This window comes from Notolepis coatsorum, assembly GCF_963971535.1.
Source record: "Notolepis coatsorum genome assembly, chromosome: 1".
NCBI lineage: Eukaryota > Metazoa > Chordata > Actinopteri > Aulopiformes > Paralepididae > Notolepis > Notolepis coatsorum.
In genome coordinates, this window is record NC_140165.1 from 216,381,660 (window position 1) to 216,402,277 (window position 20,618).

The following is a 20,618-nucleotide window of genomic DNA, read 5'->3' on the forward strand; positions in this document are numbered from 1 at the left end:
ATTTAGAGAGCAGGTGGCTGATGGACATATACACATTTTTACATCTGATAAAATACAAAAATGTAATACAAGTGAGACACAAAATTGCTGAACTTAAACAAATAAAATAATAGTTTATTTAATATAGCTAATGTTATAATATAGCTGACCAATTCATTGGTCCCATCACTAGTTGTAACCAATGCATCTAGCATACCTTGGGCGCACTATCAGAAAATGAATGGACTTCCAACGACTAGTGTCCTAAGTTGCTTGTGGTGTGGTCGTGTGGACCAAAGAATTCTATAATATAAGGCAGAGGTTCCCAAACCTTTTCAGCTCGAGACCCAAAGGAGAAATGTGGTGTCTCCCCGGGACCCAAACATACAAAAATACATAATGAATTGCCATTTATTACTTATAAAGAACACAACAAACCATGAACTAATACTAACCCTTTCACTTGTTATCACCACATTAGCCTCACAGACACACACAATTTCTGACATTTGTCCAGCATATTTGTCTCGTCTTCCACTCTCAAAACAATGTTGAATAAATGCTTTTTGCTGTCTAATCATGACATGTAACGTTAGCTCCCTAGCAACATACTGTACTAGTCACCAACTAACCTAGCTAGCCAGCAACATACTAGTCACCAACTACCCTAGCTAGCCAGCAACATACTAGTGACTAGTCACCAACTAACCTACCTAGCTAACAACATACTAGTCACCAACTAACCTAGTTAGCCAGAAACATACTAGTCACCAACTAACCTAGCTAGCCAGCAACATACTAGTGACTAGTCACCAACTAACCTACCTAGCTAACAACATACTAATCACCAACTAACCTAGTTAGCCAGAAACATACTAGTCACCAACTAACTTAGCTAGCCAGCAACATACTAGTCACCAACTAATCTACCTAGCTAACATATTAATCACATCAAGCCTAGCTAGCCAGCAACATACTAATCACCAACTAACCTACCTAGCTAACAACATACTAGTCACCAAATAGCCTAGCTAGCTAACATACTAGTCACAAACTAACCTAGTTAGTCAGCAACATACTAGTCAACAACTAGCCTAGCTAGCTAACATACAATTTAAATAGCTAGGAATTGACGAGTCTCTGTGCTATTTTATTCTAGATTTTCTCTCAGACAGAGAACAAGTGGTTAAATAGGTAATTTGTTCTCTAGATCCAGGACCTTGAACACCGGGGCCCCCCAGGGCTGTGTTCTCTCTGCTCTGCTCTACTGTCTATACACTAATGACTGTGCCTCCCACTCTGATTCTGTCCGATTTTTTAAATATGCGGATGACACAACAGTAGTGGGATTAATGAAGAACAGGGATGAATCGGCCTATAGAGCTGAAGTTGATACCGGTAGCTTTGCTGTATGGTGCAAGGAGAACAACGGTTTCCGTTAGATTATTTTTTTGCAGGTCTGAGTGTCCGGTAGATTTCAATCTACCGGACAAATGGGATAAATTCCGGTCAGAGTTTATTGATCTTAAAAACAATTGATAGGCCTATATAAAGAATGACATCATCAAGGCATTTATAATATTTTAACTTAAAACTAGGCTACTTTTGCGTATATACAGTCATTAATATATTCCAAATAAAATAAGTCCCTCGAGACTTCGTGCTGCTGCCGACTTGAGGTGTCGGTGGGCAGTCTGCCCGACATTAATAAACAGCAGTCTGTTATAATCACATTTTTATGAGCTAACGAATTCCGTTATATTGGACATTTGTATTAATTATATCAAGCGAAGAACTGAGAAATTTGGCAGAGAGAGACGGCAACATTATCGTGGGTTTGCGTGATGTATATTATCTCCACCTCCCAACGACTTGGTGCTGGTCATAATGTCCGGTGAAAATAATTCCCTCTAAGCACAATTTGATTATTTGAATTGTATTAAAATAGGCTCAAATTAAATAGCCTATGCGATGAACGAAACAATCATTACATTTGTTTCATCGTTGCTTCACCAAGCAGCCGGTCTAATAATGACATCGCTGTTGTCAGCGCGAGCTGGCTGCTGCTAGATTTGCGAGAAGCATCCACCTGCTTTTAAACATCTCTAAGACAAAGGAAATTATAGTTGACTTCCGGCGCGGGGAGGCAGTCCACCCTCCTCTGTACATAAACGGCCAGCAGGTGGAGAGGGTAGACAGTTTTAAATTCCTCTGCATCACCATATGTGATAATTTAAAATGGGAAGCTAACACCAGCCTCATAATTAGCAAAGCCCACCAGAGGCTCCACTCCCTGCGCCAGCTTAAAACGTTTGGTTTGTCCAGGGAGGCGATGCTCAGCTTTTACAGAGCCACTGTGGAGAGTGTCCTTACCTTCTCTATGACTGTGTGGTACGGAAACACCACCGTCCATGATCTAGAAAGAACTGTACGCACAGCATCAAAAATCATCGGCTGTGATCTCCCCTCTGTGGCCTCCATTTATGCCACTCAAATCAGGCGGAAAGGGGAGAAGGTGATCAGGGACCCCTCTCACCCTGCTTACGACCTCTTTAACCCCCTTCCCTCTGGCAGAAGACTCCAAAGTCTCAGGTGCAGGACATCCCGTTTTAAAAACAGTACATATCGCGAGGCTGTCCGTCACCTGAACTCAAGTACAAATGTACAGGCACTTTGCACCACAAGGGCTAGCACCAGCCGACAGGCACTTTAAGGCAATATGGACTTTAAACTGGAACACTGAGCTATTTATTTTAGGTACTGTAGCATTTTTTCTTTTTAATTGTTTGTGTAAAACCTTTATTGTGGGGATTGTATTGCATGTATTCTTGTGTTTTTATATTGTATGTTTTTATACTGTATGTACTGTATGTGCTGGCACCAAGACAAATCCCAATCAACCATGTGTTGAAATGGCAATAAAGTTTTCTATTCTATACTAGTCACCAACTAGCATACTGTAGCTTGCCAGCAACATACTAGTCACCAACTAACTTAGAGCTAGCAACATACTAACAACATACAAAACCATTTTGATTTCCAAAAAAGAGGATATGCTCGAGATACTTAATGATACTTCAATCGAAGCGGGCATGGCCACCTTCATTTCACTATGTGTCTTGTGTATGTATGTGATGAATAAACCTCTTGAATCTTGAATCTCTACTCAAAGTTTACTCAAAGATGCCTTATTGTTTTAACCTCTTAACTAGGGATGTTCGATATTGGCTTTTTTACCTATACCGATATTGTCCAACTCTTAATTTCCGAAACCGATATCAACCGATACCGATATAAGCAGGGCCCCCCCCCCCCCCCCCCCCCACAAAAAACGGAATAATTTCAGGTAATTAACATTACATATCTCTTGTTGTGGAATTAACACAACATTATGCATACTTTTGACAATAAATAAAATCAGAATTTGTTCTTACTTGCTTGCCTGGGTAAATATAGGTTAAATAAATGTAAAAAAAAAACAAAAAAAATTTGATACCGATAATTTCCGATATCACATTTGAATGCCAATATCGGCCGATAATATCGGACATCCCTACTCTTAACTCATTCAGCGCCTAGGGGTTGCTGTTTACCTTGTGGTAAGAAGGCCATCGCTTTAAAGAATAGGGGTGGGTGGGGTGGCTGGGTGGCGCAGCAGAGATTACGCTCGTCACCAATGCAAGAGACTCCGGTCTCTAATCCGGGTGTCAGCATTGCCTCCGGCTTGGGCCGGCCGTCATACTGGCTCAATTGGCAGAGTCAGCGGGTGGAAGTCGATGGGTGGTAATCTGGACGTTGTGGACAGCGACTCCTACAGGTCGGTTGGGGGACGCCTGCACAGCAGAGACAGGAAATAGCGGGGGTAGTGTGAGCCTCCCACACGTTACACCTCGCCAATGAGAGTCCACGCTGGCAGGTGAAAAGATGTGACAGGCTGCCTCCTCGTGTACCGGAGGGGACACGTGATGCAAGGCTTCTATCCTCCCTACAACCGACCAGTGGGGGGCATATGCGAGCAATGTTCAAGACAGGGGAGTTTTTGTGTAGTAGCAATATTCCAAAATATTATATATTTTTTGTATAAGTTGGAAAACACCGGAAATCCATAGCCTGAAGTCCTATGTAGTACAGGTCCAAATTTTATTAAAATCCGTTCAGAAATGAGTCTTCTAGAGACATCCGGGTAAACCGTGTGCCAAGAAAAAAGCTCTCCATTTCCTCATCCAAGTAAATTCATTCGGAATTTTTATCACTTCCTGACTTCGCCTGTAAATTTTCACCTAGATCCCTGATTCGCACACCCCAACGTGGGATATCACTGGAAAGCTACACTCATTTTTGGCTACAAGTTACAACACTGACCAATCATTTTCACCATCAGCTGACATATCGGCATGTAACTCGAGAACCGAGGCACGGATTTTGTCGAGTGAGGTGGCATTCAAACGGATGTTCGGTGAAAAATGCAGCCCGAGCCTTCAGACGCTCACAAAGTGCAGTGAAACTGAAAAACAATGAAACCCGGAAATGTTCATGAATTTATAAACCCCCCCCCGGCTGCTTCATTACTTCAGGCAACCTTCTTGCGTTCAGCGCCCCACGTGACCACGCCTAGCACGCCCCCGCGGCAGCGCCAGAGCGGCAGCGGCTCGCAGGTTGCTGCACGCAATCCCCCCTGTTTTAACATCGACGGTTAGCTCAACTCGTTCGCCGCCTTGCTGTGGAGCCTGCAGTCCCAGTTGGTGACAAGTTCGAATCACTTAAATTTTTTTTTCTTTTTTTACGTTTAATTAATTTATCGCCTCTCTATATAAACGTAACTAGCGTCTGTCTTTCTTTCGCCGGTTAAGTTTAGGCATTCTTTCGGAGTTGGTTAAGGTTAGGGTTAAGTTTAGGCATTCTTTCGGAGTTGGTTAAGGTTAGGGTTAAGTTTAGGCATTCTTTCGGAGTTGGTTAAGGTTAGAGTTTGTCGCAGAGCATGGCAATAGAATGCCTGTCTTTCTTTCGCCGGAGCAGCAGCCTATTTCCGCTCTGCCTCTCTGCCGCGGTCACATGAGCGTCGTGGCCAATCAGAAAAAACGCTGAACGCAAGTAGGTTGCCTGAAGTGTTCACGCCCCCCGGACAGGGCATGAAAAGAGGACATGTCTGGGCAAAAGAGGACGTTTGGTCACCCTACTAGTCACCAACTAACCTAGAGCTAGCAACATACTAATCTGCAACTAACCTAGCTAGCTAACAACATACTAGTCACCAACTAACCTAGTTAGCCAGCAACATACTAGTCACCAACTAACCTAGTTAGCCAGTAACATACTAGTCACCAACTAACCTACCTAGCTAACGACATATTAGTCACCAACTAACAGACACACGAAACAGACAATTAAAATACTACATAAACAAACTTTTCCACTGTCAAAACAGTCTCCTGAAAGCCGCTTATTATTTTGACGTGCCCTGATGCTGAAAATGCTTAGTTTGGAGATGTCTGTCCAATTTGTTGATTTTTAAGCTCTCATTACTGAGCACCTCCTCACATAGGCTACAACACGTTGAGGCCTCGCCTCTGCATTTCCAATGGCTTTGGTGAAGCCAATATCTAGAAACTCCTCCTTGTATTTTTGTTTTGAGATCGTGCACGCTCGATCAAGTGTGGGAATCGTACATTAGTCACACACCGCTCAGCCCACCACCCCTGTCTCTGCTCAGCCCAGCCTACGCCAGAGAGCGCCACCATATTCTCAGGTGACTCGTGGGGAAGAGGGAGACCAAGGGGAGGGTGACAGCCCCGCACACAGCATCTGAACAGACCAGCATAGCAAAAAAGAATGCTCTTCTTTGATTTTAATTAGGAAAATGTATTCACATATCATAGGATTGTTGTGCGTTTTACTCTGCTAATTGATGACCCAGTAAAAATGGGACCCTAAGCTTGGGAAACGCTGATATAAGGTGTTGATACGGAGGACGTGTGGCGTTCAACTCTGTGGCTGAAACAAAGACGTTGACTCAGCTCAGCACCTCCTACCTCCTAAAGTGTTAGGACAAACTCGACCTGGGATCCTTCACACTAATAACCCGCTGCACCACACTCTCACTACACAGGAACATCAGGAAGGGGTTACGGGGGCAAGAAGGAGCTCAGATAGACTGACGCCCACGGACGCCTCTGTCGCTTTTTTATGCTGATTAGAGCAATCTGTGAGATCAAAATGTAAATGATGTAAGGGACGATATGCTTACACTGACCACTTTGTCTCGCCCTGTATTGAGAGCCTGGGGGCATTAGCCATGTATCACATGCATAGCCCTGGCCCTGACATAAAAACCATACAAGGTCAAGGAGACAGGGGGGAACATCCTTTAGTCAGGGGGGAATAGTCTCTCTCTCTCTCTCGCTCTCTCTCAATAGTACCTAACACACAGTCACTGTCATTATTTTTTGCAGAAGTTTGTTTGTTTACTATTTTCATATTATATCTTGTTTTTACTTCTACTCTGATATTTTGTATTTTATTGTCATTTGTATTACCCTGCCTGTACCTCCCCTCCCCCTCCTCCATGTTGCTATGACACCTGAATTTCCCCAAGCGGATTAATAAAGGAACATCTTATCTTTATCCATCTCTAGCCGCTTCGAGTGAAACATGCATCACGCATTCTACATGCCTGTCGATCTTTGTGAATGTACTGGAACCTGACACTTAAAAGAACATCTTTAGCCTAACTTAGCACAATGAATGCAAGCGGACATGACCGGTTAGCCTTCGGGAGAGGTGTTAATTGGACAATGCCTAGGCTAACCGGTCATGTCTGCTTCCATTCATTGTGCTAAGCTAGGCTAACATGCAGCCAGATAGCTTTCTACTGAACGCACAGAGAGGAAACTGGTATCTACCTTCTTGTGTCTCTCGATAAGCTAATTTGCCAAAATGTTGGCATGTTCTTTTAAGTATTTAAAATTCTGTGAAAGCCACCCCCTGAAAACCAACAATATATTACTCAAATAGCCTAGCAGTAGTGAGTTTGCACATGCCTCAGGTATATATGCCATGACAATATATATGTTGATATAGTATGTCAATCTCCATAAACAAACAAAAAGCTAAACATTCGTGACACTGTTTGAAGGTAGACTGACACTGTAACAACATTCCATGCAAATCAAAAGTCAGTCTCTGTTCTAAAAATTACGGTTGTAACAGATGACCATTACATGTCTCTGCTGTTATCTCGCTACGCCCGGACTTGTGTTTTAACTTTGAATGTTTCCACCTCAAACGGTGGTCTCAATTGATATGTCATCTTTTTACGCTTTTGTTCCAACTGAAATACAAATTTCATAGAAAATGATGAGCAAATATCTAGCACCGCAATATACTTTCAATAAGCATTTGATTTTGATTTGTTGATTAAATTAACTGTTGGATTAGTCTAAGGCTGACCTTCGAATTTTTTTTGGGAATTCGAAGCTTCGGGGCCGAGATTCGATTTTAATTCGAAGCTTCGAGATAAAAAGAAAATGTTAAATTACTTTCTTTTTAATTTAATAAAAAAAAAATGTTGTGGGACTTGTACAGCACTTTGTTCAACGTTGTCAGTGCTGTAAAGTTTAAACCTTTTAAAATCTTAGACAAGAGATTTGCTTTCATGAAATATTGTAATGAGTCAGACCTCATCTTAAATAACAAACTGCATTGCTTGTTGTAATTACCAAAGAGAGGCAGAGTTGATTTTGCAAAAATAAAATTTTAAATATTTAAATTTAATATATTCGAATTTTATTTTCATATTCGAATCCCATGCCCATCGAACGAAGCTTTGACGTATTTAAGACAGCCCTAGATTAGTCAAAGTCCTAGTACTGTTAGTCGACCTAGACATTCTTTTAGCTGAGGAGGGCCCATTCATCTTTCTCAGCTAAATGCCAGCTAATTAAAGTAGCACAAAAACTTCAAGTATGATGCATGACGATGAGATATTGTCTTTAGTGATGGTCTACAGTGGAATTCCATTGCTAGGGAACAGCTTGGACTCAAGTTTATCTTCTGTTGCAGTGTTACTGCCAATATCGGTAGCTGACAGGAAATCAAATGCTGCCGTCTTTTCTATAATGTTTGTTTTCACTGTGAAGGTGAAACCGTCTGTTAGGGCGGCCGCCGGCCGGGTAGCGCAGCGGACTAAGCGTCTGTCTACCACCGCAGAGACAGTGGGATTGAATCCGGCTGCCGCGGTACCTCCGGCTTGGTCGGTCGTCCATACTGACACAATTGGCAGTGTCAGCGGGTGGAAAGCCGCTGGGGTGGGTCCTGGTCGTTGTAAACAGCGACTCCTACAGGTCGGTCAGGGCGCCTGCACAGCGAGGGAGGGAACTGGGGAAGGTAGTGTGATCCTCCCACGCGTTACACTTCCCCAGTCCTCGCTGTCAGGTGAAAAGAGGCTGCTGGCTGTCTCCACATGTATCGGAGGAAGCATGTAATAGACTTCAGGGCTCCCTAGACCGGCAAGTGGGGGGGGCAAATGCGTGCAATGACCAGGAAGGGGAGGGGGAAATGGCATAACGACTAAATTGGGATGGGAGAATACAGAAAAATAGGAGGAGAAAAAGTACGTAGATAAAAAAAAATAAACCGTCTGAGTTATAGATATATATAACTAGATGGTGCAAGGCGGAGTCTCAAGCGTAGTTCACCGGCAGCCATCTTGTCACAGGCAGCACGCCCACTCATAACATGAATGTCTATGGTGCATGTACTATTGAAATAACCATAGCTTGCTCAATTTGACAATTTTCAACCGATTTACAAACGGTTTGGTTTATTACAAACGTTATTAACGTGGCTATGATTCAGGATGCTTGGACATGTTGAAATCATTTTCATATGAAAGTCGATTATAAGTATGCAGTATGATAACTACATCTCTGACGTTTATAACAAACCAAACTGTTTGAAAATCGGTTGAAAATGGAGCAAGCTATGGTTATTTCAATAGTACATGCACCATAGACGTTCATGTTATGTGGCAACATCGGTCTCTATTGGCCAGCAGCGCGGGTGAGTCATCTAGCCTTTATATATGTCTATGGTCTGAGTAACCTACCTAGCTTACATACTAGTCACCAACTAGCCTAGCTAGCTAACAACATACCACTCACCATCTAACCTAAGTGAGGTGAACAACACATGAAATTAAACAAATATCTCTCTCTGTCTCTCTGTCTGTCTCTGTCTCTCTCTCTCTCTCTCTCTCTCTCTCTCTCTCTCTCTGTCTCTGTCTCTCTGTCTCTCTGTCTCTCTCTCTGTGTCTCTCAGCCGGACCGATCGGTGGAGCCTTTCTTCAACTCAATAGTGCGACAGCTGGGGATCCCCGACGTGTTTTCCCTCGAGATGTGCGGGGTTGGACTGTCGGCCAGCAGCACGGCCGACCCTGCGGGCGGCAGTCTTGTGAGTAGTCAGGAGGGGCACCCGGGGGAACGAGGAGGGCGAGACACTCACTCTGAGAAACAAAGGGGAGCTGTTGGTACCGTCGGAGAGCGCCAGTATTGAGAGCGCTCGTAGTCTCAGCAATAACGCGCTGGAATGAACTCGATAGAATCTTGTTAGAACCTCCTTGACTGCCTTGCTTCTTGTTTTTTTTTTAATCCTTGCCTGCTGACAGGATATATTATACTGTATGTACTCGTAGCGTTCTCATGACCTTTGACGCCAACCAAATATGCCACAAGCTCATTGGCCACAGTTGTTATTTGATTACAATCACCTGTTGTGTGCCGACCACGATGTCTGTGATCGAATACTATGAATTGAACAGCCCATGTATTTGCAGTTGTAAAGTCGATACAAATCGCTTGGAGTGTGAATGTGTGATTGATCACAATAAAGTACTCTGCATCTACTGTCTTTGACTATGAATGTACAAAACGTCTCTGTAGATTATAAAATTATAAAACACAAAACAGAGTTATATGGTACTTCGTCTGAGGTACTCTGTAAATGTACACCTTGTATTCAAACCATGAACAATATCTGCTCTTTCCATGAAGAAAATTCAGGTGAAAGCAATGATATTGACCTATTGAATCCACCTCAGTCATGAAGGAGAGATGTAGAGGAAGGGGCAAAGACGGGTGAGAGAAGGATTTTTAAGTCTTGCAAGTAGGGATGTTCGATATTGTCTTTTTTTTTTTTGTATCTCTCTTTCTCCGATTTTCTCTGTTTTCTCCCCATCCCAATTTAGTCGTTGTGCCAATTCCCCCCCTCCCCTACCTGGTTGTTGTGCGCATGTTCTCCTACTGGTCGGTACAAGGTAAATGTAAATGTACAAGGGAACCCTGAAGTATCCGCACGCTTCCTCCGACACGTGCGGCGACAGCCAGTGGCTCGCTTCTCACCTGGCAGCGAGGGCTCTCATTGGTGAAGCGTAACGCGTGGGCGGTCACGCTGCCTTCATCAAGTCCTGCCTCCGCTGAGAAAGCGCCCAGACCTGACCTGTAGGCGTCGCTGTCCACAACGCCAGTTTCCCACCCACGGCTTCCCTCCCCCTGACCCAGCCAAACGAGTTAGTATAGCGATCAGCCCAAGCCAAGGCAATGCTGACTCCGGGAGTCGAGACCGCAGCCTCTTGCATTGGTGACGAGCACAATCTCCGCTACGCCACCTGACCGCCCCGATATTGGCTTTTTTACCGATATACCGATATTGTCCAACTCTTAATTTCCGATACCGATATCAACCGATACCGATATATAATTTCAGGTAATTAACATTACACATCTCTTGTCATGGAATTAACACAACTTTATGCATACTTTTGACAATAAATAAAATAAGAATTTGTTCTTACTTGCTTGCCTGGGTAAATAAAGGTTAAATAAATGTTTAAAAAAAATATATATATATATATTTGAATACCGATCATTTCCGATATTACATTTTAATGCCAATATCGGCCGCTAATATCGGTAGGCCGATAATATCGGACATCCCTACTTGCAAGTCAATATTAGGAAGTTGTTCCTTATGTATATATTTGTGGGGTAGCATTATGGGAACAATACAGTATTTGAGTGTAGGCAATCTCAATACATTATAGAATATTCTAAAAGATTTACACTCAATGCAGTGTATCGAATTTTAAAACCATATCGACAACTCTGCTCCGTTCTCTTCCCTAGTGTTAGGAACTAGAGCAGCCTAGGGGTAGGTAGTTTGACAATACAAGCTCTAGCAAAGAAGACAGAGAAATAACAGGAGGGGTTAGCTTTCCAAGCCAGTACACAAGATCACAAGCCCGGGGCTAGTGCTGTCTGATGCTGCCTCCTGAGTGGCGCGACTCGAAGGCAGATGAGCCGATAGCCAATAGTTGTTGTTTTTTATAGGTTGGTTGGTCTGGTGACGAGACAAATACTGGATGTTTAAATAAATAAAGCCCATGGGTGTTCAACAGGAGTAGAATCCTGTCCTGTGATAAAGGGTGGACAGTTCAACTAACCCCCGCCCCCCTTGTACTTCCTCATTACACACTCTTCGCACACCGTCTGGAAACGCCAGCAGAACTCTTATCAGTTCCGGCTCCCAGCGCACACACACGCGCACTCATTCCCAGACATTTATCGATCAGCTTAACACCCGATTATTTCTCAATTAACTCGAATGTCTTGTGAATGTGAATGAACGAAAGGAAAACGGAGAAAACTAATATCGCAGCTGTAGTACATTATACAGTAATAAATTTAACGCATAAAGAATCAAAAGACAGTCGCTTCCACTAGGCTGGGTCTTGGCTGAGTGCTCCATCGGAGTGTATGGGCGGATGAGGCACAGCAGCTCATGTGGTGTTTTTGAACCATGATCGCTAGCAGCTTCCTCGCCTCCCAATGGGTTTCCCCATTGGAGACCCAATCTAGTTAGCGAGTGGTTAATTAAGCTAAGATAGCCCCATGCTGAGAGCAGGTCTGTCGCCGTTACACACAGGGGTCCTTGCTCACCGCGCCTGCACCACGTGGCCCATTGGAAGGAGGCAGATGGATGAGAGAGAGAGAGAGTGAGTGTGCGTGTGTGTGTGTGTGTGATAAACTGCCGCCAAAAGTGTAGCCTTGTTGGTTTATCAAACTGCTGTTGTTTTCACAGTTGACCCAGGGGTGAGTAAAGTTTGTTGTTGTTTTGTTCCTTCCTAGATCATGGGAGGGGTTGAACCCACTCTGTTTCGGGGCTCCATGTGGTACACCCCCATAGTGGAAGAATGGTACTACCAGGTGGAGGTTTTGAAGCTGGAGGTTGGAGACCAGAATCTCAACCTTGACTGCACAGAGGTAAGCCCAACACATTTTCTCTGATTTATATATAAATCAAATAAATCAGGAAAATTATAATAATTTCAGTAAATGTTGATTAATTATATGATGTCAGTTTGGAATGATTTGTCAAGGTCAGGCCAGGTTTGTACAACTACTGTAGTCCGGTGAGATTTTAGGGAACAATAGGCCAACCCTGGCCTCGCACCAGAACATTCTTGCTTGATGAGCTGATACTGAGGAGGTTGGAATGGGGAAATAAAGCAGCAGCTCGGCTCCATAAAGCCAGGAATGTGCTAATCCTGTTTGTTCACTTCACCAGGAACAAGTCGTCCAGCGATTAATCGGGCCGATATTTGACATTTTGAGATAATCAGCTTCGGTCGATTCCTGAGCTCACGAAGCCTTTAAACAAAACATGTCTGCAGACACATCTTGCTCTTGTGTGCTTGCTTTTCCCGTTGTGTGTGTCCCCCATCAGCCGCATCTAGCTGGTGTGAGGCCACGCCCCCTCAACATACTGAAGGTTGGCTGTGCTCACTAAAGATACATCTGAAGCAGAAAAAAAAATTATTAACATTCCACAATACGAATTTTTATTTTGATCTACTTTTTTCTCCCATTTTCTATTTTTCTCCCATCCCAATTTCGTATCGTCCAATTCTACCCTCCCCTGTCTCGAACGTTGTTAGGCCATGCCTCCCACAAGCCGGCTGCAATGTGGACTAAGCCTTACATCACGTGTCCCCTCCGGTACTCGAGGAAGCAGCAGTCGCATCTTTTCACCTGCACAGCGCGATCTCTCAGCATCGGGGGTCTGCGTTTGGAGGGCACGCCGCCCCCGTCGCTTCCTTATTCTGCTGCGCAGGCGCACCAACCGACCTGTAGGAGTCGCTGTCCACAACGTCCGATCCCCACCCATCAGCTTCCCACCCCCTAATACTGCCAATTGTATTAGTATGAACGACCAGCCAAGCTGATAGCAATGCGGAGAGCTGGGCTCAAACCCAGAGTCTCCTGCATTGGTGGTGAGCGCCTTGCCCACTGCACCACCTAGCCGCCCTCACAATACAAAATTTTTAGACTGAATTAAAACATAAATTATTTAAGTTCAGCAATTTTACGTGTCATTTGTTATTATTATAAAATTGTTCCGATGCAAAAAAAAACTTTCCATGGTTCTCGACACCTTTGTTTGCGGCTCCTAAATACAGAGGGATGCTTGTTCGCGAGTGCTTAGACCTCTACCCAGATGTCCCACAGTACCATTTATAACGGCAGGGCATTGCGATACCTTTCTAGTATTGGTGTACTGTGCAACACTTATTTGGCAGACATCGTTAAACATTTTAAACGCCTTCAAAATTCACATTTCAACTCAAAATGCAAAGAGTGCTCCGTCTCCTCACTATACAGTATGTTGTGTCTCTGTCTTTAGTTTCTGGAGGGTCTTGGTTCTAAGTCTTTTCCCCCTCTCTCCCTCCCTGTCTTTCAGTATAACATGGATAAAGCCATAGTTGACAGTGGGACTACACTTCTGCGTCTTCCTATCAAGGTGTTTGAAGCTGTGGTACAAGCCATCAGCCGCACCTCCCTGGTAAGCTAGCTACTCTACATGGATAAACACATTCACGTGTGTGTGCGTGGATCAAGGACATGGCTTTGTAAGATGAAGTGCGTGCTTATGTATTTTATATGTACCGGTATGTGTGAATTATTATTATTTTTATCTTTTCATCTTTAATCTTTATTTTCTTTTGTGGTATTACATTTGTGGATGGATTCGTATGGATCGTTTCATCCATCTATATGTCATGTAGGGCAGACAAGAATTCAGGGCCAGCTCTACTGCTAGATAGATACAGTACTGTAGATCAGGGGTAGCAAACTCAATAACCAAGGGGGCCGAAATGAAAAATACAGATGATTTTGCGGGCTCATAATACCTTCAAAAAGGTGCATTTTCCTGAGGTCACTAGCTTAATTGGTCATTTTGTTTGTCTATTTGTGCATACCAGCTCAATATGTTGTTGTAAATACACTTGTGTTCATTCGGCATCTCAATGAATACAATGAGGGCTGTTTAAGGAGACATAATTTATGGATATTTATAAATCTTTTACAGATTTAAATGACATATTAGGATTAATTATCCACCCACAACAGCTTGTAAGATTAGAAATTGTAGGCTAAACTGGTCCTGGACTATTGGAGAACGAAGTAGAAAACAGTCACACACGTGACACGCAAAACATTTCTCACCTCACTTTCACAGGTCTAGCGCAAAACAATTAATTCCAGAGAGAGTAGGTATGTCAAATTAAAATAATGATGAATTTGTAAGCTAATAATACTCATTATGTTTCAATTAATTATTTACCCACAAGAGTTTGTAAGATTAGCAATTATAGGTTAAACTGGTCCTGGACTTGGGCATGTCGACTTACACGCCATTTAAATAAATATTTAAGTTCTGTACACAGGTGGAAGAGGTAGGCTTTTTGTGTCATGCCCTCTCTCTACCTAGACACCACCCCTCGCCCTAAACCAAGCGCAGTATTTCCATAATGTCCCAACACATCTGTCCCGGAGAATTGCATGCTGTGTTACTCAAAGGCAACTCCAGGGAATGCATGCAGGGGTTTAAGTGTCACGCACAAGCAACACGCAGAACAAATCTCTCACCTCTTTCTACTGTAGCTTTCACTTGTCTTGCGCAAAACCAATAATTTCTTTCTCCCTCCCTCCCTCCAGATTCAAGACTTCTCGTCAGGGTTCTGGTCTGGCACCCAGCTTGCCTGCTGGATGAAGGGAGAGACTCCATGGAGGTTCTTCCCCAATCTCTCCATCTACCTGAGAGCCACCAACACCAGCCAGTCCTTCCGTATCACCATCCTTCCCCAGGTACCTCAAAACACACACACACACTCTCTCTCACTCTCTCACACACACACACACACACACTTGCAAAGAAAGACCAACACCAGTCATTACTTTTAAAGGACAATATAAGTGTGGTGATGAACCTACGTTGCGCTATGGAAAGAGTTCATGAATGTAAACAAGGAAGTACATGCGTAGAGAGAGAATAACACGTTTTCTAAGCGGCTATTTGTTAGAGCAACGGATCCTTCTATATAATTCTATGGTGTATCACCATAATGGTTGCATAAAAAATGAAAAATAAAGGTAAAAAAAGCAAAAATCTCATTCACTTGCGCCTAATTTATAATCAGACGTCAAAGTGGTTGTGAAGGTTGTGGCAGACGAGGCCTACATGCAGCTGGCAAATTTTTTTATTGCACGTCATATCTACGCGAGCTGGCGCAGAGTGGTGATTGGCCACTGGGCTGGGCCGTGTTACCATTTATCATTTCGGGAGCTTGGTCGGAGCATTCCATTATTGATCGTAATTAATTACATTACAAACATGGACCGAATCGAAGAAAGACTGGCCAAGGAAGTCAGAAAATATAGCTATTTGTACAACGCAACGCAGCACAGCCACCTAGTGGTTCAGCAGTGTACTGCAACCCATGTGTGGAACTCACTTTGAAGTATGTCAATCTAGCCCCCACATGCAAAAGACATTGAACTCACTCCCGGCCTTCACTCACTCACTATCTTGTCTGTGTGGCTCCTCCTACAGCTGTACATCCAGGTAATCACGGACATGGATGGCCAGCTTGACTGTTTCCGTTTCGGCGTGTCTGCGTCGGCTAGCGGCCTGGTGATCGGCGCTACCGTCATGGAGGGTTTCTACGTGGTGTTTGACCGAGCTCAGAAGAGGGTAGGCTTCGCGGTGAGCAACTGTGCAGGTGAGTCACTTTAACTAGTACATATCACAGCCGGTAAAATGAACATTTACCAAGATGAGTTCAGGCCTCCTCAGGCTTTTATATCATACTGTTTCAGGTATATTATGGGTTCACCCCGACCGCTGCTGCCACCACGTCCCCGATACGATAACTTTACTTATTTAAATATTTTCAGATTTGGTGTGCACATTCATGACCCCTAGAGGAATTAATATTTTGAAATGACTAACTCCTGATCCATCAGTTGTACAGTCTCAAAAATACCCAGAGATGTGGCCATGAAGTCTGCCTTTTGGAATTTTCAAAGATGGCGTTTTCCATACTTTCCCTTCCTAAGCTGTTCATCTGATTCTCATGAAGCTTGCGGTGTGTCATCAAGGGACTAACATCTTCAAATGTATAATTTAGATACTGTAGATCAGTGGTTCCCAAACTGTGGTGCGCCAGCGCCCTCTAGGTGGTGCGTGACATGAAAAGGCTAATGGTGGTAAACATTTTTTTTTTTTTTTTTATACAATAAAATTTCATAAACATCTTAGTCAAACCTTTAGTATTATGGATATTAAACATGCTGGCAGAGTACATGCATCCATGTTGTCGTGAACATTTTAATTAAATAAAGAAATTCCCTATCCATAGTCGCCGTGGGAAGAGATAAAATAAAAAATTAAATCTGTGCACGGAGACCAGCAACAATTTTTTCTAACAGAAACCCATTGGGGGGTGCGTCAGCTAAGTCGGGAGGTGACAGGGGGTGCACGGCCAAAAAAGTTTGGGAACCGCTGCTGTAGATGATGGGCCAAACCATATGACCACTAGATCTAATGGATTTTCGGAAGAACACGTGGTAAAGTTTACAGGAAGTGATTCTTTGTCCAGTTTGCACCAAAATAAATGGTAAATGTCTGCATTTTATATAGCGCTTTTATCCAAAGCGCTTTACAATTTGTTCCTCACATTTTATACATTTTACCCATTCACTCACACATTCACACACCCATGGCAACCATGCAAGGTGCCAACCTGCTCATCAGGAGCAATTAGGGGTTAAAGGAAAACTCCAACATTTTGGGAAATTAGCTTATTTAACATCTTCCCTGGAGTTAGACAAGAAGATACATACCTTTTTTGTCTCTGTGCATGCATTAGGCTTAGGGAACAGGCGCTCCGTTAGCGTAGCTTAGCTTCATCCCTGGAAGTGGGTCAGAGTTGTAGCCTGACGTTCCCTACAGTGCCCTACAGTCACGAAATACACTCCAAATACAACTCCAAAACGTTCCTGTAAACATGTTGTGACCTGTGTATTTACCACGTGGAGAAATAAAAAATAATTGAATTAGACAATTACCGTACTTTTCGGACTATAAGCCGCAGCTTTTTTCCCCATTTTTCGACCCTGCGGCTTATATAACGGTGCGGCTTATATGTGACTCGACGTGACCAAACTCGAAAATGTAAACATCTAAATATTGCTTTTTTGACTGCATTGAAATGTTATTTATCTGTTCCTTTATTTGCTAAACTTAATACAACTTGTAAATGAGTTAATGCTTGTTATTTGTCAGACAGTATTGTGTCCCAATGCTAATGACATATGGTAATTAAACATTAAAACACCTGCGGCTTATAGTCCAGTGCGGCTTATATATGTACACATCATTCAATTTAGCTGCTGCGGCTTATAGTCAGGTGCGGCTTATAGTGCGAAAAGTACGGTACGTTTTCTAAGCAAATATACTCTGAACAATATTTTGCCTAACCACTCGTCTCTGGGCGCAGTCAGTGATTTCAACGTGTCGCCCTGTTTGTTTACATTCTCATTCATTCAAAGGATCCGAACCGATTGAAGTTTATGGATACCATGACTTAAAATCCTCTTACCTTGACGATTAAAAGCCTCCCCAATTTAGAAAACAGTATTCCAATGGCTGGTCTTGATAGGCTGCTAGCTAACGGAGCTAACCAACAAACACAGAACCGGGCGGACACTAAAGTAAATAACGAGAGCAATGACTTCCTTTCTGGGGGGTTTCAAAATAAAAGAGCGACGTCTATAGCAGCGGAATATGTTTATTTTGTACATTATCTAACGTTAACACGAACCTAAACTAACGTTACAACTAACCTAAAGTTAGTTTAGGTTCGTGTTAACGTTAGATAATGTACAAAATAAACGTATTCCGCTGCTATAGACGTCGCTCTTTTATTTTGAAACCCCCCAGAAAGGAAGTCATTGCTCTCGTTATTTACTTTAGTGTCCGCCCGGTTCTGTGTTTGTTGGTTAGCTCCGTTAGCTAGCAGCCTATCAAGACCAGCCATTGGAATACTGTTTTCTAAATTGGGGAGGCTTTTAATCGTCAAGGTAAGAGGATTTTAAGTCATGGTATCCATAAACTTCAATCGGTTCGGATCCTTTGAATGAATGAGAATGTCAACAAACACGGCGACACGTTGAAATCACTGACTGCGCCCAGAGACGAGTGGTTAGGCAAAAAAAGTTTCAGAGTATATTTGTTTAGAAAACGTAATTGTCGAATTCAATTATTTTTTATTTCTCCACGTGGTAAATACACAGGTCACAACATGTTTACAGGAACGTTTTGGAGTTGTATTTGGAGTGTATTTCGTGACTGTAGGGCACTGTAGGGAACGTCAGGCTACAACTCTGACCCATTCCAGGGATGAAGCTAAGCTACGCTAACGGAGCGGCTGTTCCCTAAGCCTAATGCATGCACAGAGACAAAAAAGGTATGTATCTTCTTGTCTAACTCCAGGGAAGATGTTAAATAAGCTAATTTCCCAAAATGTTGGAGTTTTCCTTTAAGTGTTGCTCAAGGACACGCTGCCCGGGAGGAGCGGGAATCTAACCAGGAACCTCCGGATTACACACAACTTGTCTCTACTTCCTTAGGCGCCTAAGGAAGTTCAAAGTGAGTCAGAAGATCCTCAAGAACTTCTACTCGTGCACAATAGAGAGCATCCTGACTGGTAACATCACCTCCTGGTTTGGGAATAGCACCCCACAAGACCGCAGCAGACTACAGAGTGTGGCCCGTTCAGCCGAGCGCACAATTGGAGGTGGGCTTCCCACTCTCCAGGACGTTTATAACGAACGTTGCAGGGCCAAGGCTAAGAGAATAATCAAAGAATCTAGTCACCCAAACAACTGCCTCTTTGAACTGCTGCGGTCAGGCAAGCGCTACCGGAGCCTCATGGCCAGTACAGAGGCGTGATTTTTTTCCGTAGCCGTAAAAGCCGTAGTTTGCGAAGACGCTCTCTGATTGGTTTAGCTCCGAAGGGCTCTTCCGCCTTGTACATATATATTCTCTGCTTCGAAGTGGTTATGCTTTGGCCCTCTTTCGAAGTGGGTTATGCTTAGAGTTTATCTTTAGAGCAGGGCGACGGACCACCAAACAACTGCCTCTTTGAACTGCTGCGGTCAGGCAAGCGCTACCGGAGCCTCATGGCCAGTACAGAGGCGTGATTTTTTTTCCGTAGCGTAAAAGCTGTAGTTTGCGAAGACGCTCTCTGATTGGCTAGCCCGCGTACAGCGAAGACCCTCTCTGATTGGTTTAGCTCTGAAGGGCTCTTCTGCCTTGTACATATATATTCTCTGCTTCGAAGTGGTTATGCTTTGGCCCTCTTTCGAAGTGGGTTATGCTTAGAGTTTATCTTTAGAGCAGGGCGACGGACCACCAGCCCTGATTCCAAACTCTAAGCATAACCCACTTCGAAAGAGGGCCAAAGCATAACCACTTCGAAGCAGAGAATATATATGTACAAGGCGGACATTTCTATCCGAGAGCCCTTCGGAGCTAAACCAATCAGAGAGGGTCTTCGCTGTACGCGGGCTAGCCAATCAGAGAGCGTCTTCGCAAACTACGGCTTTTACGGATACGGAAAAAAATCACGCAGTACAGAGAGACTCAGGAGCTTCTATCCCCAGGCCATCAGGATGCTCGATGACAATGCCACTATGTAACAACCCATCATCTACACACACTGCACACACATCCACATGTACACACTCACTTTAAACAAACACTCACCTTACCACTCACTTTATTCACTTTAGACACTTTAACACACTTATTTATCTATTATTAAAGAAATTTGCACCACATTCATACCTCATTTGCACCCTACCCCAAGTTTTGTAACCTCACTGTTACTCATTTGACTCTGTATTGTATATATGTATACTTTACCTACTTTTTACTTCTTACATTTTTTTTTACTTTCTTTTTACTGTATGTAGCACACTCTCAGGGGCTCATACAGAAACAAGCATTTCATTATAAAGTATTCTGTATTTTGTTCTGACAAATAATAAACAAACTTGAAACTTGAACTTGTCTACCTCCCAAATATGTTTGTCCTATTTATATAGTTTTGAGTCATTTGACCTCATGGTGGCACAGGGCTTGATGGGTTATTTTTTTTTATTATTAATTTGTGTAAACAGTAACGTGAAGTTAGCATGTCATCCACGGAGTACATCTCGACGAAAATGGACAAACACAAT

At 43.3% G+C, this 20,618-nt stretch overlaps 1 protein-coding gene across 1 annotated transcript in view; it reads left to right on the forward strand.

Annotated features, from left to right (window-relative positions):
- Positions 1 to 20,618, forward strand: part of bace2 (beta-secretase 2) — a 66,884-nt gene that overhangs the window by 28,507 nt on the left and 17,759 nt on the right. The window contains exons 4-8 of the mRNA XM_084323207.1: positions 9,295 to 9,426; positions 12,159 to 12,293; positions 13,771 to 13,872; positions 15,030 to 15,179; positions 15,925 to 16,093. Of these exons, the coding sequence (XP_084179333.1) occupies positions 9,295 to 9,426; positions 12,159 to 12,293; positions 13,771 to 13,872; positions 15,030 to 15,179; positions 15,925 to 16,093 (688 nt within the window). The remainder of the gene's footprint in view (positions 1 to 9,294; positions 9,427 to 12,158; positions 12,294 to 13,770; positions 13,873 to 15,029; positions 15,180 to 15,924; positions 16,094 to 20,618) is intronic.